General features: G+C 41.6%; 1 protein-coding gene across 2 annotated transcripts; it reads right to left on the reverse strand.

Annotated features, from left to right (window-relative positions):
* Nucleotides 1-13: 13 nt before the first annotated feature.
* On the reverse strand, nucleotides 14-22686 carry RB195_001908 (uncharacterized protein; the record flags this gene model as incomplete). Of its 2 annotated transcripts, XM_064198900.1 has the most annotated exons (11): nucleotides 14-182; nucleotides 231-340; nucleotides 1750-1875; nucleotides 2060-2155; nucleotides 2295-2347; nucleotides 3386-3516; nucleotides 11637-11759; nucleotides 13330-13398; nucleotides 15133-15274; nucleotides 18865-19056; nucleotides 22650-22686. In XM_064198900.1, the coding sequence occupies 11 exons, from the start codon at nucleotides 22684-22686 to the stop codon at nucleotides 14-16; spliced, it is 1248 nt and encodes a 415-aa protein (XP_064054781.1). The 2 variants fall into 2 exon arrangements, with proteins under 2 accessions (XP_064054781.1, XP_064054782.1); XM_064198901.1 differs by lacking the exon at nucleotides 22650-22686 and having other exon boundaries at nucleotides 18865-19012.
* Between the last annotated feature and the right edge of the window lie 2300 nt (nucleotides 22687-24986).

Genomic DNA, 24986 nt, shown 5'->3' on the forward strand with positions numbered 1-24986 from the left:
TCATATAATAGCCCTAAACTCCTCCAATTTCAAATCTGCAGCTGCTGTTGGTGTCATTCTGCCGCGTCATTCCAGGTTTATTTTGACGGTGATATGTAGAGGGCATTGAAAGGCTATGAGCAATCGCTTTCACGTTTCTGGGAGTGCGAGTGGTGTTGCTCAAAAAGTTCGTATTCCAAATCCTGGAAAAAAAAGCATTCATGCACGTTTTCAAAAGTAGATTTGCGCACCTTTTCGGTAGTAAACACGCCAGCTGCTGGAGAAATGCTTTCCGATAAGTGGGATTTCTCGCAAAGTAAACATAGTAGTTGACAGAGTATGACATCATCGCGAATATGATCTGAAAGAACATCACCATTGCACTTTAAAGGGAAGCCTTTCGTATAATTTCCTATGTTTGGATCTCTCGTAGACAATATAACGTTCTCGTTATAACGATTACGAGAGAGGCCCCACTCAGTTCCCCTAACCACCCCAAAAAACAGCGTGGAAAACAGTCTACGTTCCTACGAGGTACGTTAGCACGTGCCACCCTTGTACACGCCTACTTCAGCAAGCTACTCATTGGTTTCGAATCACGTAGCTGAGTCTTACAGAGCCGGTCATATCTACGACGACGTGCCAATGGTAACTTTACGTTCATACTTCATACGTTCGTTCGTTACTGTTCTGGTATATCTACGATTCTCACGTCATTCTAGTGGCAGGTGTAGTGTAGTGGTTAGAAGTTCCGCTTCCTGCACGATCGATCGGAGCTTCGAATCCGCCCTAGTGCTCACCAAGCCTTTTATCCCTCCGGGGTCGATAAGTTGGTACCTAACTTGTCTGGGAGGATAAAAACACTGACTTGACACATCGGCTAGCCACTGCAAGTCATTGTGTGGGCCAGTTACACGTTCGTCAACCTCAAACGATTCTGAATTGAAGTGAACGTCGTGGCGCATCCCAAGCGGATTGATTAACGCCAGAAACTTTGTCTCTTATCCACGTCATTCTGACATGCTTTACGTAGACAGAACTCTGCTCATATCGTGAGAGAGAGAAGGTAGAACATAATCTTTTCTGGCTCGTATGCGAGGGCGGATATTCGAGAGTGGAGTCGTGGTTTCGAAGAATGCAGCTAGTCGAGCACTCATTGGCTATTGCTAGTTTGTGGGCTAAGTTTACGGGTCATGTTTTTCCCTGGCAACTTGATGGAACCCTTGTCGCTATTCTATAATTGCTACCTATAGACGGGCTTATGGAATTGTTTCCCCTTCGTTAGAAGAACTGAAGAAATGATCTAATCGTTGCCGCCATGTAGGGAAGGGAATTATTCAGAAAGGAACTAACGTAAGGTAGTCCAAACGTGAGTAGTTCTAGTTTTCGAGTGATATATAATAGAGTCAACGACATCAAGGACGGACAGTTGCGTAAGCAGGGGCGCTCGAAGCTGTGCGGTGGAGCGTAGCTGTTGGGATCGTGTAAGGATCTTCACTACAGCCACCAATCTCTGCAGATCGCCATGGTGCCACCTCGATTCCAACTGCTGTTTCCGCAGCGCCGATTTGAGCGCAGCCGATTACGCAACTGTCCGAGCTTCATGTCTATTTGACCCAACTATAGAATAATATTACTTTGTGACTTTTTGCACATTCACATAATTTTCCCCCAAAAAAATTGACGGAACTAAAGGCACATTTTAAAAAGCAGAACTCAACTCCTTCAAAAATTCAATTTTAATTTAATTATTGAATCATTTTAACTTACCGAGTAAGCCTCCACAAATATTTTGATGTCGGATGGAGGCATCCACGAAACTATTCCTTGAGAAAACATACATGTGCACCACGTTAACGTGAAGATTGCCATTAACCACATGAGAGAAATAAGGGTCTAGACAAGAGTAATTAACAATGAAGTAGTTACCCAAGAAGTAACTATTGCTACTTTTCTTTCGAACTCAGCGTAAATGGCCGCTCTACAATGTCTGTTTGTTTTGAGAAATGAAGAATAAATGTGTCATACTGAATAGTTCAAGGTCAGAAATTTTTTTAAGTCTGTCAAAATCTAAAGTTACCCTTTTTCCTTCGACTGCTTTTTTGACTTGGGCATTCAGTGAATTCAGTGAGAGTGATTTCCGTAGCGGAAAAGATTGCCGTTGCTGTTTATCTGCCTAGAAATAAAGTTTTTTTTCTCTTTTTCCTTTGTTTAATTGAGGCCAGCACAATATTCTGCGAGGGAAAAGGGCTGCGGATGTCATTTCTGTTGCTCGAAAAAAAAACATTGCAGCTCTCCCTCTTATCACACTTCACCTGTTTTTCTCCAGCATTCGTCATCACTCTTCCAAGTTTCTGTTGTTGCTTCTCTGAAAAGGAAAAAAAAACCCATCCAAATGGATCATAACGTATAAAAAGTTCCACTCCTCCAAAATCACTGTGCTGGGGTGAACGGTAAAAAGGCACCCGCAGACGTTCCGCGAATTCCTCGGGGACGCGGATATGCCGGTGGAGACGCAAACATGCTTCGACGAAGCCACGCTCCAGTCGTTCATGAAGGCGTAGATAACCGTCTTAGATGATCTTCTGATCATGGAGAGGCAAAGAACCACAGTTATAAGGGGATATGTAAGGAAGAATGGTGAGAGTTGTCGAAATTACTGAATAAATTAAAAGATAATGTAATTAATTATACATGACATTTTGTATGGCGGTCTACTAAGAGAGAGAGAAGGAGCGACTTTTGTCTAAAGGTTACCATCAGGAAGCCTATAAATCTCCAACAAACCTTTTTTTCAGAGATTTGAGAGATACAGAAGTTCCCTCTATTAGGCATCTATTCTCCATTCAAGCGACTACGTAACTTTTCTAAAATCACTTTCTTTTGTTCCTATCCATTCACATATTTCACAAGTATCAACATTATTCGCTAGTTCCACAGTCCTCATCCTCTTTACTAACATTACTTTTGAAAGCTGGAATGTTCCGTTTCCAAAGAAAATCTTCACATACACACTTTGAAGTTATTAGATGCATTCTCCTCTCATGTTTCACGTGAGACTTTTTTTCTTCTGGTACGGTTACAAATCTGAGATCACCACACTACAAAATTCCTTCTCAGAACGTTCATCCCAAAATTCCAATTAATGTGTCTAGTTCTCCGAGACAATTTAGTAGCTCATGAATTATATTCTAGCCGGTGATGCGGCGTATGATATAGCGTAGGAGGGGAGAATTAGCTACTTAGGTAGCAACGAACGTAAATCTCCACAGGATCCATTCCATTGCTACAGCTCAGGCAAGATCGAAAATCTACGGGTACCTCTTTACACGCACTTCTAGGATCAGCACGCTAAGTTGAAAAAGTAAGTTTTACAAACAGAAACCGGCGAACTTCAACCATTCACCTTTATTCATGACGAGGAGGTAAACTGAAAAATATACGATGAGCACGCCTAGATTTGAAAACGCGTTCCAGTTTACCCAAAAGTTTGCTACTCCCGAATCCATTGATAACGACGGATTACACACCACTACCCTGAAATTGTTAAGTATTTAGAATTCATAGAAAACGTACATTACTTTCGTTGTCTTGTCAAGTGCAGCTTCTTAAACCGAAACCTCAAGTATTCTGCACTGAAGTCGAACGCGTTAGCGTATCGCGTTGATCAGACAGGCACTCCATTTTTCATACTTGCTTGATGATTGGCTAAGATTCTTCTCTCATGGAGCTAGCAAGGAAAGGAAGGAAAAAAAAGGCGTGGAAAGCATTCCAAAGGAGCATCTAAAGAACGTGAAGTTGGTTAAACGAATCTCCACTCCGATTGCAGCAAAAATCGAGGCGCTCATGCAACTGCACCAGCCTATTCTATTTCAGGTCGCATTGACGTTACTATAATCATGTTATTATTAGGGTGTTCGGAAAGTATCTGCCGGAAATTTCGCAGCAGCGCAGATTTTTTTAGATTTTCTGGAAGTTCCCGTTTTAAATATATTATATAAGGACACTACCACTTGTACACACTTGTATACACATAACATATCTAACTCCGTATTCATTGCCTAACTCATCCTATAATCTTCGAACATTCCGCCCATATTCGACACGTACTCCTTTACGAGTACGAATCTGGCCACCCCGCTGCTGAAGCCCATCGAAACTTGAGTCAAGTATTCGCAACTGAAGCCCCTTTTGAGCGGTCTGTGCGCGCCTGGTTCCAGCGCTTCAAAGCCGGAAACAAGAAACTCGAAGATGAGCCTCGCTCTGGTCGACCGACTGCAATATCGTTCAACGAACTGAAGAATTTGGCGGACCAGCATCCTTAAGGTGTGTGGTATTTTGCTGTCAGTCTTGGCTGTTCGCTGTCCACCGTGAGCAATGAACTGCGATCTCTCGGAATGGTGAAAAAGCTCGGTCAGTGGTTCCCACATGCATTGAGCCACGACAACCGACAAAGACGTCTGGACATCTGCACTTAGTTGCTCTCCAGAAGCCGCATATTCGACTGGCTGGACAACATTGTCACTAGAGATGAAAAATGGGTCCTCTACGTCAACCACATCCACAAACGTGCGTGGTGCGCTGGCGATGAAATGCCGGATCCTTTCGTGAAAGGTGAAATCCACGAGAAGAAGGTCATGCTGAGCATTTGGTGGGGAGTTCATGGAATCTACCGTTTCGAACTGCTGCCGAACAACGCGATAGTTACTGCCGAGGCGTACTGCGCTCAACTGCAAAGACTGGGCTACAAGATCCGCAAGGAGCACCCTAAGCTCGACAACATTCGTCTGCTGCACAATAATGCGCGCCCTTACATCACGAAGAAAACTTCCCATAAAATTCTGGAGCTCAGGATGGGAAGTTCTACCGCAGCCACCGTACAGCCCGGACATGGCCCCGAGCTACTACCACCTCTTCCGATCGCTGCGGCGAGCGGTTTGGCGGCTCTGCGGTTTTGGTGCTTATTGAATATTCACAACACTGCGCTCAATAACCACCAAAACCACAGAGCCGCCAAACTGCGCGCACATCCTCGACGATCTTGATCATCAGCCCATTTGAGCACGACAAGCTATTTGGAACTTGTCCTTATTTCTGATAATTTTTCTTATTTTCGTTCGTTAAAGTAGTGCATGAATAGAACTACATGGTCTTAGCTTGTTCTTTCCATTAGTTTTACGGTTAATTTAGCTGTTCAGGTGCTTCTATGATTTTAGTTAGGGGGATTGAATTTCTGCTCCATTTTTTTCGTATAATTAGCGCATAATTAGCGTTTTTGCAAAGTCGTGACGAAATGTCAAAATCGAGCCAAAAAGAGAACTAACTATACATATTCACACGAAGTTGGTCAGGAGACGCCTTGTCAGAAAAATTATTCAACTATCAGGGAAGGACTTTCTTAAGACTACGATTACAAAAGAGGTACTATGTGCATCGAGGGAGGTCGAGATTACAGTAAGGCGCAATAGTCTAGATAAGCTTTCGTTATCTTCCCATTTTAGTTCTGTTATTTTATATAGTGTAGTATATTATCCGTATAGCTTCAGTTTTCAGAAAATGGATGGAAAAGTGGCGGCAGATCTACTTTCGCCCCGCAATTTTTCAATTCAATATATTTTCTGGTAAAGCTCCAGCGAGTGTTAGATGAGGAGTCTGGTCCATGGTTTGCTGATTGCAGCCTCCTGAAGAAAACTAGGAAATGCCCAAACGACACATAACCGCGCGTGTTGTCTCTACTATTCGCCCCGGAGATGCAAAGCGTTCGGATGAAGTTCCAGTGCAAAAAGCTAGCGAGCCGATATTCCGGTCAAGATTGAGTACCTCAAGCACACTTTCTATAGAACGTCTTCAACCACACTGAGAGCCTCTTTGACCTAGAAAATGGAGTACATACTAGAAGTTCTACATTTTCTCATGTCATTCGCGTAATCAAAAAAAAGAAGAAGAAAGAATCAAGAATAACCACCTTCTTGAAGCAGTGTGGAAATAGCAAGAAAGAGGCCAACTTCTATCTACTTTGTAATGAAATCACCAAGCGATTTCCTCATGTGGATTAACAGGTTGATTTCCTTATAGTCGAGTCAAAACGACATGAATAACGAGTGCAGTTGCGGTGCGTGTCGAAACGGCGCGGTGGAGGCAGCAGTTGGAACCGAGGTGGGAGTGTCACTAAATGCAGCGATGGGTGGTACCAGCAAGGATTTTATCATGCTCCTAGCCGCCACGTTCTTCAGAAGCGCCTCGAGAGAAATCTCGTACGCTCTACGTTTCGACCCGACTGTACCTTACTTCTGCTTTTTTATACAGGAAAAATACAAAATAAAATTTCTGTGCAAAATTGCGTCGGCGGTTTTCGCAACAACGGAAGAATTGCCTCAATGGTCTTGATTCGCGGTGGAATTCGCGCATCAACATGAGTACGTGAAGATCGGTTCCTAAAGCTCGGGGTTCGGGAACTTCGTCATCGCTTTGGGAAGCTTTTTTTTTTTGCCCTGCCCACCAATGTCACAGGTCCGAGGCGCAGGGGCTTTATTTGCCCTGAGTTGTCTTATGTTGTGCCGTGTTGCGCATCATCATTTGGCTGACACCACACATGAGTATGGGGAATAGCTTCGCCGGTGCAAGGGTTCATGTGCGAAAGTCAAGACTATTGCATTCCCCATGTTGAGGACTGAAACAAGGTTTTTAGGATCGGTGGCAGCAATCCTAAAGGTATAATCTCGATAGCGCTAGTTACCCTGCACTCTTGGCGCCACACATTTTGGAATATAAGGGCTGGTTCTGCTTGCTGGAATCAAGTTTTAATGGGTGCCCGGTGAAAACCGTAGTCTCAAAAAATGCACACCACTTTCCTATGGTTCTTATAAGCCGCATATCTACAAGCGTCTAGACCGATGATTCACCTATGGCACTTACTTCCGCGACCGGTCCCTTCGTTTCCTTCCCTCGTTTGTTGTGTTTGACCCCTTGTTGCTGTGTATTAGCCACAAAGGGTCAGTGTACGCCCGTGGGCAGGGTTTCCATTCCATGTTGCAAATTCCTGGCGTAGGTACTGCCCATGTTCTCACGCCAATAACTCTGCTGTGAACTACATTATTCGTGCAGCACGTATCGTAAAACACGCGAGCTTTAAATGCAGTAACGCACTATATGCGACTTTTCAAGTGCTATCAGTAAAAAGAGGAAACTATATCAACTTTGCGTTACTGGAGATCTCGACTGACGAACGCTATGAACAATCCGATGCGTCTGATCAATTGGAGGAACACTCCATTTGTATTCCGTGCGCATGCCGTTCGTGAAGTGCAGCTAAGAACGCTCCAACGTCGCATCGAGGATATGAGGAAAGCCGAGATCTTCATTGAAATCGAATTTGAGACATACCAGTAGTGCCATGAATTGGAGATATACCCCGGCGCATGAGTCACCGGCTCGCTGGACAATGGGTTGTAGCCTTCATAACCACCGTAAAGCACGGTCAGACCTTTCAACATAGCCAGATCGATCACAATTCGCATCGCAAATGATCAAAGAATTATAGAGTTCGATCAGTCTAGGCATCTATTAGATATTTCAAGCAAAGAAAACCCACGCCGAGAAAGAACAGCAAACAGTTGTAACAGTCTTGAATTCAGACACCACGAGCAGCCAAACGGATACAATTTGCACTTGATACGAACACATGATGACTATCTACTTGCTTTTAGTATTTACTGCTTTCTATTTCCTCGTTTTATGGTTTTTGCACTTTTAGTTGTGATTCCTTTTTCGTTTTTGCTGCCCTTTCCATTCTGTATTTCACCTAATACCACTTCTGTACTCCAGTTGATTATTTTGAATATTTATGTTGCTGCGGTGGGTGTAGCGCAGTGTGAAGTCGGTTAGAGGTTCCGCTTTCTGCGCGATCGGAGGTCTTAATCCGCACCAGCGACCACCAAGCCTTTCATCCTTCCGGGGTCGATAAATTGGTACCAGACTTGTCTGAGAGGATAAAAATACTGACGTTTTTCAGTTGACTGAAAAACCCTTTTTATTTGCCCTTAACTTATGGCTCTCTAATCCATTTATCCACCTAGGACCATTACTACCGTAGTTGGAGCGTCTATGTCCGCATATGTTGTAAAATTCCTCTCGCTTCATTTTTTTAATGCATTTTTTTATTATTTTTTTTATTATTTATTTTTACTATTTTTATGCATTTTTTATTTTTATTTTTATGTAAATTTGATGTCGTACTCGTAATGACGTTGTGTTTCACCCTTATATTCCCACCTTTCTGCCACTCTTAACGTCCTTTCATTCAGTCTCTTCTTCACTTTCATCTTCCACGCTTTATGCGCTCGAGCTAAACCTACCTTACACTTGCTTATTGTTTTAGCTCTTAATTGGCAGTCCTTACTCTTCTTCAATGTTTGTAGTGTTGGTTAAGCAATAATATTTCGCAATAATAATTAGATAGTTCTTTCAAAGCACATTAGTGCATCTTTCCTAACGCTCTCACTCATACAATCTCTCTCCTTTTCCTCCTTATTCCCGTAGTGATCACTAGTTTCAATAGTATTTTGTAATGTTTTCACATTATTTTATTTTACTTCATAGTTTCTTAAATTGGTTACTAGCTCTAATACTAATCTTCCTTTTGTTTCCCTTCCTTTCCCGGTTTACCGCATGTTATCCTTTGCGGAGTCACGTGGTTACATTATGGGTGCTCTTCCACGTTTACAAATCACCTCAGGTTAACTGAGTGGCATTCAACACCATTTCCGAGGTGCGCTTGCTAATCGCTCTCGCTCACGGTTATCGATCTTTTTTTACAAACCACTTTAGCACGACTAAATTCACACCGTTATCCCTCTCCAGTCTCTAAAAAGCACTGAGTTCAGGCAACTCTCCACTCTGAGCAATCTCGTGACTTGCTATCATTGCTCTTTGGCGACTTATAATAATGGAACGATACCACCACCCCACCGTTAAGCCATTTATTGGTACGTCCGAATCAGCGCAACGCCGAGGACAGGTAAGTTCTCATTTTGTTTCTCTACAGTTTCGCAGCTCTCTTAGTAAGTACGTGACCTATCTTTCGAGCCTATGGATGTAGATCCGCAGCCGCAACTCACCTTCGCAGCATACACGCACGCCATACTTGGTCGTGCGTTCAGTCAGCGGCCCCTGCAAATCCATATCCATAATTCCGAACAGAACCTATTTCACACCTGACGCAGACACAACATCTACCGCGAGATTAACTGCCATGAGACCACACATGCGTTACGGAGGATCATCCAGCATCCGCAGTCATCAACACCATGCCCGATAAGACCATTCTTTGTGGATGATCCGCACCAATCTTTTTTTTCTCCCCTTCCGCATCGAGCACATTCTCCAGGCAGCCACTGCAGCATGCTCTGGATCCAAAACGATCCTGCGCCAATTCTTTGCTCGTCTGCGACCATCCGCTGTTTCTTCACCCAGTAACTCATCTCATTCAGCGAAACCGCCGGAACACTAATGGACACACTAGACTGGGTTGCTATCCACTTGTACTCAAACCATATCCGCAGCATTCGCTCCACCACGGCGCAAACCACATCAATCGCTTGTAAACCACACCATCATCATCCAAACTGGAAACCATCTCCGCTTCTTCCCTGTTGCTACGCTCATCGCTTAAAGGCCATATAGCGCTTGAGTAACCGTCTATGACACCCCTACAACATCAAAAGTCACCACATTACCAGATGCACCTGCTAACGAACATCACCGCTCCACATGGCCCGTCAGTAGCCGGGCGCGACCACATAGACGGCCACCACGAGAGTAGTCCAAAAACAGTTATGCGATGACCACCAATATAGGCCTGATTCCCAACGTTATATCAGTTACTTTGTTCGCTGCATGAGTAGGTCCGGACAGGGGCGTTGCCTCAGATATTACATACAACAGACTACTGTCAACGAGAGAAATCATGTGGGATTTGCTCTTCCAATTGGCGCCATCCAACCTATAACCTAAAAGTGTTAGAGTAGTCTACGATGTAACTGGCGACCTCAGACAATTCTTCGATCAAATGACTCATCACAAAGAAATTACGAAGCCGATTACTAGAAAAATTGGGTGCCCTCATTTACAAGGTAAGCTCCGTCCTACTCTATCACCGCGGGACTACTCACTGTCATCCATTGTTACCACCATCACTATCCACTACCTAAGTTGTACGACCCCTCTTCTGGGGGGAGGGGGGTAGGGGAATAAATCAATAAACCCCTCGTTTGCTTGACGGTAACCTTTCGACAGTGCACTTCAACCCCCCTCTGTAAACCATAGTGAGGAACACTAAATGGTTCCTCAATGCCCTCACTAGCGCTTCAGATGCTACTAGGTTGGTGCGAAAATAATGCGCTTTTCGCCTTATCTTTATGATAAATTTTTATCCTATTACATTCATCTTCAATATTAGAAGCCATACAGCGTTTTGTAGCGCATTGCGTTGTGGTTATTAGTGCTGGGGTAATTTTGAACGAGAATCACTATTTGTTCAGGACCAAGACTCAGAAGATAATATGTCTAGGCAAAATTTCACCAAAACTTCTTCTACGAGTTTAAGTTTAGTCTACAGCGGAGACAGCTCAGAATATCATCGGTGCATGGGGTAAGAAAAGCGCCACCGAATCCACGGGACGGCATTGGTTACAAAGGTTTCGTTGTGGAGCCTTGAAGATGAAGTTCGTGGCCGCCCTTCTGATGTTGGCGACCATATGCTAAAGGCAGTCATTGAAAATGATTCCTTTAAAACAATACGAGAGGTTGCCCAAGACCTAGGCGTTGACCATTCAACAGTTGTCAGCCATTTGGAAAAAATTGGAAAGGAGAAAAGTTGAACGAGTAGGTGCCGCATGAACTGAGCGAGTCTCTAAGAAACCGCCGTTTTGATATCTGGTAGACAACAATAACGATCCATTTCTCTATTGTTACGTGCGGTGGGAAGTAGATCCTTCCCGACAACAAGAAGCGCGCTGCTCACTTCCCGGAAATGCATCCGGAGAAAACCATGGTGACTGCTCCTGGCGAGATCATTACCTTAGAGATGTACTACAAAGAACTGGACGAAATGCACCGGAAACTTCAACTTCTTTGCTCGGCGTAAGTGAACAGAAAGAACCCAATTCTCCTAAATGACAGTGGTCGGCCACACTTTTCCAAAGCGATGCTACCGAACCTGAATGAGTTAGGCTACGAGTGGCTACGGGGCTCCCGAGGGGGAGGTTCAAAAACAAACAGTTACAACAATACGGGAAATGCAACAGAAATCCAATTCTTACTGGCTAAATCTTAGAGACACCCTGGAAGCAAAACTAACTATAAGAATAATGGTGAAGGAATTTGATTAGATCGAGTAATCCAATTTTGCACGGCCATGTGAAAAACACGGAAAAACTTCAAGAAAAGGAAACAGGAAAAGAGATGAGAATTGAGATAGGCCAGCACTTGCCTCCGCTGGAGAGGCAAGGCTCCTCCTTACACAATAGCATTTACGCTATCGACTGGAGGTTGTGTATGATTATCTTCCGTTCATTTGCTCCTTTCGCAATTTGTACTTTGTGCCTTGATTGTAATTTTTAGCGAACGAAACCTTAATGGATAATGCTCTAGTGACTCACGTGTTGTTGTGTTTATTCCCAATTAGAACTTCTAGTGAATTCATTGTTATGATCAATGAAGCGTAGAGGATCGGTGGAATTGAGGCTACAGAGGCATATATCCATTCCCGAATGACCATATGCCTAGATGTTTATATTCAGAACCAGCACTATCGAATACACGGTTAATTTCTCTGATGTTAGAAGTCTTTGCCTCCGACTAAGACTTTTTTGAAAAGTTTTTTTTTGGGAGGGGGGGGGGCTGTATTTTTTGTTTCATCAGTTAGTAAGCAAACTGGAATCACGCAAGTTACATGGAATTAAAGACTGGGCGGGAGCGGTAGCGGTTAGAGGTTCCGCTTCCTGCACGATCGATCGGGGGTTCGAATCCGCCATAGTGCTCACCAAGCCTTTCCTCCCTCCGGGGTCGATAAATTGGTACCAGTCTTGTCTGATAAAAACACTGACTTGACACATCGGCTAGCCAACGCAAGTGATTCTGTGGGCCAGTTACACGTTCGCAACCTCAAACGATTCTGAATTGAAATGAACGTAGGGGCGCATCCCAACCGGATCGATTAGCGCCAGACGCTTTGTCCTTTGTTTATCGTCTTATCAGTTAGTAAGCAAACCCAAAATGGAATCACGCAAGTTACACGCAATTAAAGACCACCTCATAAAGTTTCTAAAGAGTGGAGTAAAGGGGCTTGCAGCTACTGCTTTTAGGTACGATATTTCCACAGTGATGAATAGCATGGCGTCGGTATATAGCACGGTCACTGAAATCGTCGGTTTCCGAAACTTCAGACTTTTATCCCAGGAACAAGGCAAGATATGAACAGTCAGCCAACCAATCAACGATATTCAGCCCTTGCGAGGGTGAATAGGAAAAGTCCCTAAAAAAGTGATAGCTGACGTTTTGAGTTATATATGAAGAAGAATGAAGAGTTACACAAGAAAGTGGCATAGTCTGGATGTGTTTATGTCAGGCAAGGAATTGAAACCACATTGAACAGCACCAAACGGTGCGTGCAGTCGTCGTCGAACGTAATACCGACGAAGCGTCGATAGTAGCGAGAAAAGGTTTTCCTACTAATACGACAATGTCGTAATCCTACTAATGTACAATGATGCAACTACCAAAAACAGAAACAAAAATGCTTCGGGCAGTTTATTGGAGCCATTGGCCTATGGATTGCAGGCCGGAGAAGATGTTATTTGCGCCCATCTCCACCGAAGAGGTAACGCATCAGGGCGACTCTGATTTCCGCAGCGTTCCGTAGCGACTGCATACATCACGAGATGCTCTTCAGTTCCGTGTAACTTTCATTTTTATTTTGCTTTTTTTTACTGCACAGATTTAAAATCCTGCCATGACATTGGAGACATTGTGTTGAACTCACACCGAAAAAGGCACAAAGGCAGCTGAGAAGGGTCAGTCCGATTTTTTTTCAATTTTTTAATTTCCGAGCGCTTCAGAACTACTTTGGGGTTACTTTGCACTCTGAGAACGAATGTGACATCTATTCGGGATACAAATGAAATCGTTGTACGAAAAAAAAAACACCGGGTTCAGTCCGATGACGGCTTCCAGCTACCTTAGCACTAAAGAAATCCAAAATTTGCCTAAGAAGAAAGCAGAAAGAAAGAAAGAAAGCCAAAGAAAGAAGTTAATTTGTCTAAGAAACAAGTGGAAAAATGAAGGGAAACTTACTTGAGTGGTAGTGTGACGGAAAATAGCATATCAAGCGAGAGAATCAGAAACATAGTCGATTGCATACAACTGAAATTATTCCCTTATAATCTAGTGATTGGAACCCAACCTGAAGCAACTTCTTGTAACAGTTTTGGGGAAGATTGATAAAATCACAATTACCGAGTTATCTCATTGTTAAATCTGATCAAAACTTGATTGCATAATATTTAGTAAAACTTGAATGCATATTTAGCATGTTTTTTCAGAGCATAATAATGTAAATGAAGCATAATAATGAAGAGCATAAGCATAAGCATAATATTGAAGTGTTGCTAACAACAACTGATTTAGTCTTGGACAATAGAAATGTATCTCATGTATACTGAAATTATGCGCATCATCTGATGCCAAGAAAATCGTCTCAAGTAAAGAAGAAGTAGAAAAAGCAGAAGTTTGCTTTGTGGAAATCAACGTTTTCCTTTGTTTTGTAACCATTTTTTTTACCCGTTTTCTTCCATTTTTAATAGATGCTGTCGTTATCGTCATATCACGAGACTTCAGCTTTTTCAGTTTTTTTTTTCAAATTTCCTTTATTGTTGTAGATTATCTTTTGAATAATAGCATATCTCGTATTTTAGGTTAGAGGTAAGATATTTTGTTTAATATTGGCTCAACATACTGTTTCCTCCTTTAAGGGTTCAACGGAGCTTCTATTGAGATCGAAGAAGCCTTTGGAATACACTGTTCGGCCGGTATAGTTCTGCACTTCCATGAACCAACGTGAAAATTCAAGACATCATAGATGTTATCGCGTGTTTGAAGCGACTTCTTCTGTATTTCATTTAGAAGTAGGAAGACGAGGGCGCGATAAAGTCCAGCAGCGCTTCTTTATTGCGCGCTACCCACTTTTGCTTATTTAAAACCACAGTTCCGTGTTTTGAAGTCATTAGATGATTCCGTTGTCGTATAGGGGCTGGCATTAAGGAGCGGATGTGAACAGGCCATCTAAAGCACGCGCAACTTTCGAACGGCAACAACAACATATAAACGAGAATAGGAGACGCCGCGAGCTGGAGGTAACCGGGATCCTGTGAAGTATGTACTCTCCTGCTCAGGCTGCCTGCCATCCTGCCCATAACTCCGTGGATTTGTACTTGCTAGGCTCATAGTTAGTGGCGGGTTGGGCTCTGCTCAGTTCAATTGTAGAATGTGTAAATAGAGCTGGATATGAAAAATGGGTATTTATATTGGGTACTGTGTGGGATAGAGTATACGATTGCTACAACGAGTGTGGCTGAAAACAACCATAACACTCAAGCACAAGAAGCTGTGCTCAGCTCGTGTCGCACGAGTTCAAGTGGTTCTACGCAAATGACAGAACATATTGTAGAGGCCATTCATGGAGCCAAAAAAAAGGGAAAAGTGCACGCTAGCGCGGCGATACGGTTAGGGAATTTTACGGCATGGTACCATCCGATGTTAACGCGAGTCTCACTGAATACCATAACTGTGTGCAGAACGACTCTTGACATATCGCCAAATAAGTATCCACTCCACATATAAATGAGCTACCAGTAGTAAACCTGAGATTTCACGCACCCGGGCAAATGCCAATGTTCTACTCAGAAAAGTGAGCTTCAACGAAGGAAACCCATCCTGTCGTTTGTTTCTAAATTTCTGTCCAAACCATGAATATATTTTCTTGCTGATGTTGTTTCGTTTTATCATTTCCTGACTTTCTTATTCAAAATTATATAATATCTTATGTGCATGAATAAATAAATAAGTAACTAATACAGAAAATAAACTATAGAAACCCACCAAAACCAGATATAGGGAATCATCAATAAGAAACAGACGTCCTGTTTTTTCAGTGAACCACCCAAAACAGCGGCAGCAACGTTAGCCAACTCTCCCAGTAGGCAGAATGTTTGATAGAATGTTGTGAGTGCTAACAATATGCCTAAAAGTGAAAAATATCATCCATGTGGTACTATTTACTTTCATCAATATTGATTTTCGTACAGGATCAAAACTTGTGCAAGTGCATTTCCAAGTACATACAGTAGATTTAAAAACAAATACAATTATTATAAATTGTATTATTGTGCAGTATATTGAATCAATCATTGAATGAAGTTTCTTGGAAAGAGAAGGCTTGATAGAATTAATTAAATAAGATGATGGGTGAAAAAAGAAAACATTTGGTAGTATACATAGTTGTTTGAAATGCAAGATTAAATCCCACCTATTTTTCGCATAAATTAAAAGCTGTATTTGATGGAACTAGAATGGTCTAAGGAAAAATCGAATCGTTCATATAGATTGCTGCATTTTAAATAAAAATCAATTCCCGTAAAAAAAGGAAACTTAAGGAAAACTGCCAAAAACAATGAAAAGTGAGTTAACACAAGGATATTCCAAATGGGGACAATGTGATAGTGGGGTGGACGTATGCGAGTGGTCAAAAATAATGTTCCCATACTACTCGATATTTTAAAAGCGCGCTCAATAACCAATAAACGTAATTAAGAGAATTTGTGTCCTCACGTTAATAAACGTAAGGGCACAAATTCTCTTAATTTTCAACAGCCGTTAAGGGAAATTTACTGGAAGCTTACTAGAAATTTTAGCATACAAAATTGCAGGAAGCTAATTTTATCAGAGCATAAGTGGAAACGAACAGAAGAATATTAATGAGGAAATATTCATCTACGTTACGTATTACATATATTAAATAAGTAGCACTTTCGCCGAACAGAGGTATAGTATACGAATTGATGCCAACAAAAATGATAGATAGTAACTTGGTTAATAAATAGAAACAAGAGATAAAAGATGAAGTAAAGGATGAAGTCTCTGACGACAATCAATCCGCTTGGGATGCGCCCACACATCCACTTCAATTCAGAATCGTTTGAGGTTTACGAACGTGTAACTGGCCCACACAATGACTTGCAGTGGCTAGCTGATGTGTCAAGTCAGTGTTTTTATCCTCCCAGACAAGTGCGGTACCAATTCATCGACCCCGGAGGGAGGAAAGGCTTGGTGAGCACTATGGCAGATTCGAACCTCGGATCAATCGTGCAGGAAGCGGAACCTCTAATCTACACTACACCCGCCCCAGAAACAAGAGATAGAAGGGGAAAGCAGTTGACTTTTGGCGAACTAAACCAAAAAGTATAAACTAGCGGCTAATAACTACTAGGATGATGCAAATGACGAAGAAAGGCGAAAATTAACGAGTTTTCTTTCAGTGTGCATACGAGGATTTCAGATAGAACCTTTATCAGACTCACATTTCGGCTTTTTCGCCGTCTTCAGGGGCGTGAATGTATGTTGATTGGAACAATCCTACGTTTATTCCGTCAAGTGCACATTACATTGCGTCGTGTGTCGATAATCGTTTAACGTAGTGGAGGTCATAAATAAATACAAATTGAAAATAGTTTCGCATAGTGTTCCACCGGATGAAAGGCAGCTGGTAGCACGCAGTCTCAGTGTAACCAGCGAATGAGTTGCTGTGTAGAACCAACAGCTACGATGTAGATTATTTGATCTACACACACACAACATCAGGCAGTTATAGGTCAGTTCATAAGTTCATCATAACGACTAAGACCATCCATGGGATTCCAATTCCAGAAGTCCCTCTCTTCACGCTGGACGTGGGAGTCTCCCGATGGAGGGTATCATAATGAACCACATCATCGTCAATAAAAGGTTTTGCCTGACGGATGTCGCCGAAGCGCCAAAGTTTAATACGGGGTCGGACCATCGCCTCTTTCGGAGAAGATCTTCGTTTACCCAGACAGAAAAGAACGTCCCAGAATTATCATTAACTGAGATCTTTTCGCTACGCCAGCGGGCTATTGGGAAGATTCCACAAAGGATAGCTTCGGCGAGGAATACAATCGGCTCGTTGAACATCTTCATGACTGCACGAGGAAGGCTCAGAGTTCTAAAACCACCAAGAGACGCCTGTCTCTTGAAACTCTTGCGCTGATACGTCAGCGTGTAGCTGCATGAGCCGCGGGCAACCAAGAACCCACGTTCGGACTCGTAAGGCTTTGCAAAGAGGCGATAAAAGAAGGCTTCAAAGTGAGAAGAGCAGAAGTGTTGGCTGAAGCTGCAGAGGCGGGAAAGAGCAGTCGTTACGCCTGTCGAGACTTCGCCAATTGAAAGAGAGGATGAGTGCACCCGAAACTCAAATGGCACAACAATAGCATCGAGAAGGGGACTAGAGAAAATCATCCACACCTACTCTGATCTCTTCGATAGTCATGTCCACTTGCCTCCTCACCATTTGAGAGAAGACAGACATGTCATTCCAGAGGTTCTCCCGTCCGAAGTACGACATACTATCATATCGGTAAGAAATTGTACGGCACCCGGTCCCGACAGGATAAGATCTGAGCTGCTGACGGATCTTCCGCCAGTTCTCATCAACACTCTCGCGAGACTCTTCCTGCGTTACCTGTCGGAATTCAAGGTCCATAAACAGTGGAAGAACAGCGAGACCGTATTGTTGTATAAGAAGGGAGATCCACATGACATCAGTAACTATTCCTCAATGTGCTCACTATCAGTAATCTACAAACTCTTCACAAGGGTGATCCTTAACAGGTTTGAAAAAGTGTTAGATGAAGGACAGCCATGTGAGCAAACAGTGTTTCGAAAGGGATTGACCAATTGGCCACATTCATACTGTTTCGAAACTCACCGAGGTATTGCAAAAGTACAAAATGAAGCTCTGTCTCACCTTCATCGACTTCAAGAAACCTTTGGCTCAGTTGAGACAGAAGCGGTCATGGAGGCCTTGGACAACCAGGGTGTCCTACTCAGTACATAGAGGTACTTCGTGCGTTGTACAGTCTTCGGGATCAGAATTTCTGCAGGAATATCATTACTGGCACACGATCTACACAAATGAAAGGATCAGTGTCGCCTGTTTGACCAGTTCGAAGAGTCAAGGTGATAAGAACTTCGTATACAATAGAATATTAATAGAAAACATATATAGGAGCATGCCGATGTTGCAGGACAAGGGGACGTTTGGAAATGAAGAAGACTTTAAAAGCAAATTACTGCAGCAAGAAAAGTTTTATTTCATCGTATTGTAAAAACTAAATTTTTGCATGAGTGAAGAATATGGGATTAAATGCGGAGGATTGGTCAGTTACTTTGGGATGCGCTAACGCATTTCAGTTCAGTTCAGAATCAGTTTATGAACGACTTCAGTTCAGAATCAGTTTATGAACGGGCGTGCAGCCCTACAAACACTTTTGATGTGTTAAGACAGTGTTTTTATCCTCCCAGATCTGGAACCGACCCCAGAGGAGTTGAAGCCATGGCTGGCACTAGGGCGGACGTTCGAAACATCGATCGCCGAACCTCACCTTTTAGAAGAAGAATTTTTGATAGTGATACGTGTAATCATCGCTTTAAAAAAACAAAGGAGCTCAGAAAAGACCTCGAGAGCCAAGATTCAAGAAAAATGTTAAATTTAAAAGCAAAAAAAAAACAAAATGTGTAGAGACAGTTCCAACTCACCATGTTTTGTACGAAGATGTTTATGGCGTGCTGTCGCTGCGATTAGGTTGATGTTCCCAAATAGCCCAACCACTTCAAAGTATGCTATGATAATAGGAATCACGATAGGTGCGACATCAATGAGCTTCTTAACAATATCACTTTGCATTAAGCTTTTTACAGACGAGAATCGAATCCTTTTCCTGCCTAGTCCTAAAAAGAACAACGAAATAGATCAAACGAAAGCCGTAATGAAATTGAAGCTCGAATATTTCACCAGTAGTTGCCCTAGAGGATACAGTGGGTATTGCAGCAATTAAATGGAGATGTAAGGAGAATGTAGCTATCAAAAGCATAAATTTTAGTTCCTAAAAAAATCGTGTCAGCTTAGCTTAGTCGATTTTTAGCCTAAGCCAATAGAGCCTTTTGTTTCCAAGGTGCAATCAACAACACCCGAAGTCGAAAAAATCTATTTACGGTCGTCGAAAAGTCACTTTTGGATATTGAATTTCGGTTGACGAGTATTAGAGATTTTTGTTGAAGAATAGGTAAAACAAAGAACTAGTAAACTAGTTTGCGCTGTGGAAATCTTCCTCAGCTGCCATGGAAAATAGGGGAAATTGATAAATACCAGGAAATAGTGAGAGATTGGAAACGATGCTGAGGTGAGCGCTATTAATTGTGAAGACGAGTCATCTAAGATCCCAAGTAAGCATGGAAGGAAGTTGCACAAAACTGAATGGACTCCTTGGAACCCCTTCATTGACGTAGATCACACGCATTCATAAAAGGCAGGGTGACGAAGTAGATCCCACACTCCGAATGACGATTAATTTTGGAAGCATTGCAAGTGAATCAATTGAATGAATAAACTCGAAACCGAGATGTATCTTGCTTTAGTCACGTCCTGTGGAATGCACTAATGCACTGACGTTGCTACAGGTGCCAATTCCATCACAAAGGATGAAAATTAGCAAATGAGCCAGTCAGTTGAGAAGACTTTTTGGAATAATTTAAGGCTCTTGAGTTGGCGAACAATTCATGAAATTCTCTTTTGGGAATGAGATCTAGAAAATTCAATTGAGTAAAATTATGATTATACCATTACCTTTGGTAAGAGCTTCGTAACAAATTCAACATTTCATTTCTGAATAATATTTTAATTTTAATCTTCTCAAATTGTTTAATCAGCACAGAGGAGGATACGGGAGAGGAAAAAAGACTAATATTTATTTATTTTCTCTTCATTTTTTAGAAACATTAGATTATCTTGTCAAAATTTAAGATTATCAATTCAGACTGAAGCCTGCGACTGCTGATTTAATTACAGCTACGTTTCGCGAAACTAACGTAGTATAAAGTTCAATGTGTAGATTGCGATCGTCCTGAAAAACGGCGTGGGAACGGCATTTGTCCCTACGAGATACGTTAGAACGCGCTCGAAAAAATTTCAATAGGCTGTTAATAAGACCTAATTAATTTTCGACCGCTCGCTTGTGGATGCGGCATGTGCGCAAGGGTGGAGCGGTTTCAGGTACCTCGCAGAAGTAAACGCAGTTTCAAATGCAGTGTTTAGAGATGGTTAGGGAGAACAGAGCGGGCTGAGTTCGTACTAGCAATCTACTCTTCGAACACTATATTGTTCACGAGAGATCCGAACACAGAAAATTATACGCCGCTGCCGTTAAGTGAAATAATTGGGATGTCCAACACAAAAAGTTGAACCCAAACTTTCCAGACAATTCCAAGTAAAGTGATTTTGGACATATCAAATTTCAGCTCCCGTCAATTTTCGCTTTAGTTCTACTTCAATACGTTTAACGACAATTTTCAAAGATGAGAATTTTCGACGCTTTTCGTGAATATTATTCGGACTGTAGCACAATGGCAAATTGACATTGTTCAAACTTATTAACTACTGACAGTTAATGAATTAGAAAAGCGAAGAAAACCTGCGAAAGGTAAATGAGAAGATCAACTGATTCTTTGGCACAAAAATTGTTACTAGTTGCACCTCATAATCCTTCAACCAAAAATAAAGAAAAATCTGTGCTTGACCGGCTCCTATAGATTGAAATTTCCGTGGATAAAGATCTTAGCATAAGTTTAGCGAGCCAAAAAAGCAGAGCCCAGTCGCAATTGTATGCAAGAAGGTGGGCCGTGCAAAAAAAAAAAACAAAACTGGATGATCAAACTGCAAAACTAAAAAAAAAAAAACACAGCTATGAAAAACGTAAAACAGGTAGAAACTCAATATTTTATTCAATAAACGTGAAGAAAAGGAATTCTGCCGGAAAATCAATCGAACATCATTTTTTGTCTATGACGGACTGTTCTGCAGACCAGGCAATACAGTACGCCGCAAACTGAAGAGTTTCTGGTGCACAGATTCAGCTCGAAACGCTGGACAAAGATTTGCTATTGCCTTACATCCACAATTCTGAGAAAGTTGAACTAAAATTTGACTAATGATCTAAAGAGCTAGAATATAGAGAAATTATATATAACCGAAGGTCATGATGAAGGAGTGCAATGAATTCTATGATAGTTCCTCGTAAAAGTGTCAGAAATAGCTACTTCTGTGCGGATTCACACATTTCCTCACGAAGCGTTAGAAAATTGCCTAGAAGTGCTATGATGCAATAAGTAAATTAATTAATTAATGATGAGAAACTAAACTACAAGACATATTGTGTGTAGAGCCTCATATGGTAGAAGAACACGTGTATTTAAAGGCATCACCCCACGAATCTGCTGTGGTACGGATTTCAGGTGGAGTATTCGTATACGGGATCGTAGATTAAGGAGAGGGGGTGGTGCACACGCCGCATTTTTCGGGCCGTTTTTTACACCAATTAGCAATAAATGGACGAAATCACCCACCTCTCCATAACCTACGATCCCGTATACGAATACTCCACCTGAAATCCGTACCATCTCAGATTCGTGGGGTGATGTCTTTAAATGAAAGTGGGCGGGCGACGACCAAGAGAAAAACTGTTCTTGCCGATCGGAAGGCGTTAGGAAGTTTCAGTAGGCACGAAAAAGAAGTGTTAAAACCTAGGTGCGCTTAATTGAAAGTTAAGGTCATCATGCATTCTGTTTCCGATTCGCGGTTAATTATACTTTTTTGTCTTTCCAGACAAGTTATAGTATACGCGAACAAACTTCCCAAAACTTCAACGATTGCGACAAATGCGTCGGTGCATCCCAAGCCGACTGATACGCTAGAAATTTTATCCTTTATCCTTTTATATTTTATTCTTAGTTTTACTACATTTTACTTATGGTTTCTTTTACTCGCTTTTTAGACACTTATTGTTCTATTTGTTTCGTTGGAAAATAGAGGTGCGCTGGGAATGGTCATTGATTCATCAAATGAGCAACGATCAAATTATCTGAGAGAACATAATGCTGATCGACTGTTGCGGCGTTAGTGAAGCTGCCATCATTTTCTACTGACAACAACTCAACTGTGGAACAATCAATAAAGAAAAGAGGATCAGAATAATTGTATTAATGTATGGCCCACAAGGCTGCACAAAGAAAATAATTCGTTAAGGAAAGAAAAGAATCTGAAAGTACAATGTCACAGCTAGTGTTCTACAGGTGAGAAACAGAGAGAAGAAAAAAAAAAGTCAAAACTACTCATTTTCTTCTACTTTACAACAATACCGGTAGAACCGGTAGAAATTGATTATGAGCTTAATTTTTCCTGCGATCGTTAAATAAAGGTGCATGATACTAATCGTGTAGTGTACCGGATACTATAGCAGCGAATTTTCGTCGAATTTCGATTTTCTCACCTAAGAAATCGCCACCGACGGCTACCGATTGGCACATCTCCTGTTGATCTACCTCTATCAATCTGATCATATTTTTCCCTTCAAGATTTAGGATCAACATCAGCTGGTCTACTATTTTTAACCTCATTCGAAGGAGCCACAAACTACGAGAACACAGAAGAAGGAAATTTCGTTGACCGCAGCTCCGACGCAAACAAATGAAAAATGGTGCAATGTCAAAATTCGTTTCTTCCTCATCGAAAATTGTTCCAATTCGATAACGTTGCGAGTCTAAACACGCCCCACTCCCACACCTAAACCCGACCGCGCCACACACACCCACAACACACTGGTTTATGTGCGTAAAAGAAATCTAGTAAGTTGTCCACTTAGAAATCTGAAGGTTTTCCAATCGGAGAAGAAACCAGTGAGAAATCTACGCATGATGAACAGAAATTATGCAATAAATTCATTTATCATACATAAGGCCACAGAGAGATATGAAACAATGAGAAAAACACAACGGATACTCTAGGGAGAAGGAGGAAATTCATTTCGACAACCATCTCTCCAACGCTTATTTCGTGAAATTTGCCTATTGTTCAGTTAAGAGTGAGTGTAGCATTGCTACAACAACAAAATCTTGAACAAAACTAAGCTCAGAACCAGCAGGAAAATTGAGTTACGAACTCGCGTCAGTATTATTTCCCTAACATGTTCATGCGCAATGTTCAGAATTTAGTAAATAACAAAAAGAAAGCGGGAAAATGTAGTATTTTCTTCGTCTCAAATGCTGGGCTACAATCAAATAATTCGCCCAAAACTGCGTCAAATAATTATGGAAGAGCCAAAGGCTTTTCCTGAACCACTCTCCTGAAGGTGATCCGAGAATATTTATAGCTGACGTGATGGCTGCGCCGTAAGCTGAGCAACGTCATCTAAGCAGCGTAGTCACGGGAGGAAAAAAGGATCCTCCTCGAATGCTGTCCACGAAGACGGAATGACATGATACAAGCACTAAACCTTCAAATAAAAACCCATATCCTTACTGTTTTTTTTAATTTCTATCATCGAATAAGAACAAAATATTGCACTGTTAAACTTAAACTACTCTCTTCGCGTAATAGCGCGCATAGCGCTATTGTATTTCTGTTGTTCAGACACAGTTCTCAGCATTTTCACCTTTTTGCGACAAAAATTTTATCGCATTCGATTCATCGAGATTTTTTTTGCAAAGTTATGGTTAACATTACAAATTCATTGTACTTGTTTATTCATTTACCATGCTCAGTGACATCAAAAAGGGACAAAAAAGACAAGAGGAGGAATTGTACAAGCAGTGGGAGAATAGACGAGAAGAACAGAGGCGTATCCAATAAAAGTTTTCCAGCTGGATAAATTGGAAATATTGGGAATGCCTCTGCAACAAACGGCTACGTTCCGCAGCGAAGTCCAGCACCGAGACAGAATAACTCGGGATAGCACGATTGGAAAGAGAAGTGGTTTCGTTTCCTTTGTGTTTATGCTCCCAAGGACAGATATAATGGATATAGGCTCGGGCTCGGTGTTCGCATTGTGATCAATAATTAATAAACAATAAGTAATAATTAATTATATTTACAAATGTAACTTACATACACTTAGCAGCACTTATCTATACGCAATAATAATCCTTTAACAATTAGAATGAATGGCGATGTAAAATAAGAAATAATAAATAACAAAAAAAGATGACGTAAGAAATTGTTCTACAAAATTTTGAATTGAAAGAAAAAAAACCTGAGAAATACTGTTATTCCAAGGAGATCCATTCCTCCGCAACGAGAAGGCGAACAGAGGAGACAAGTTACGGGGAAAGATACCTTTTTTTCTTGTCGCCATCTGTCAAGATTTTCGTTGATAAATTAACGCCGTTAGTTTCAAATACTCATGAAAAACAGATGTTTACGACAAAAGTTCTCAGCAAGAGAGGACACATTAACTAGCGTCTTTTCTTAAAAAGTCAAAATTCGACACTGCAAATATTTCTACATTCATTCGATCTTTTGTCGTGACGAAGACTTATTGAGGGTAAGAGAAGTTTTCAAAAAAAAAAACAGAAAGCTAACGAGAAATGGAAACCAATTGCAAATTTGCCAGCAAATTGTGTTCTGGATAAACTTCCTTCTTAAGTAGTAGTAGTAGTAGTAGTAGTAAGTAAAAATGATAGACTGCAATTATAGGCGACTCCTTGAGTAAAATGTGTCTAATAGATCGCGTCCTAGTGAAGGTGGTTTACCAGCAACGAATAATTCCCATTATTGGATTTATTCCGTCGCCGACATCATCATCAAGCAAGGCGCCAAGATTGTGGTTAAC

Source organism: Necator americanus, chromosome IV (genome assembly GCF_031761385.1).
Source record: "Necator americanus strain Aroian chromosome IV, whole genome shotgun sequence".
Classification (NCBI taxonomy): domain Eukaryota; kingdom Metazoa; phylum Nematoda; class Chromadorea; order Rhabditida; family Ancylostomatidae; genus Necator; species Necator americanus.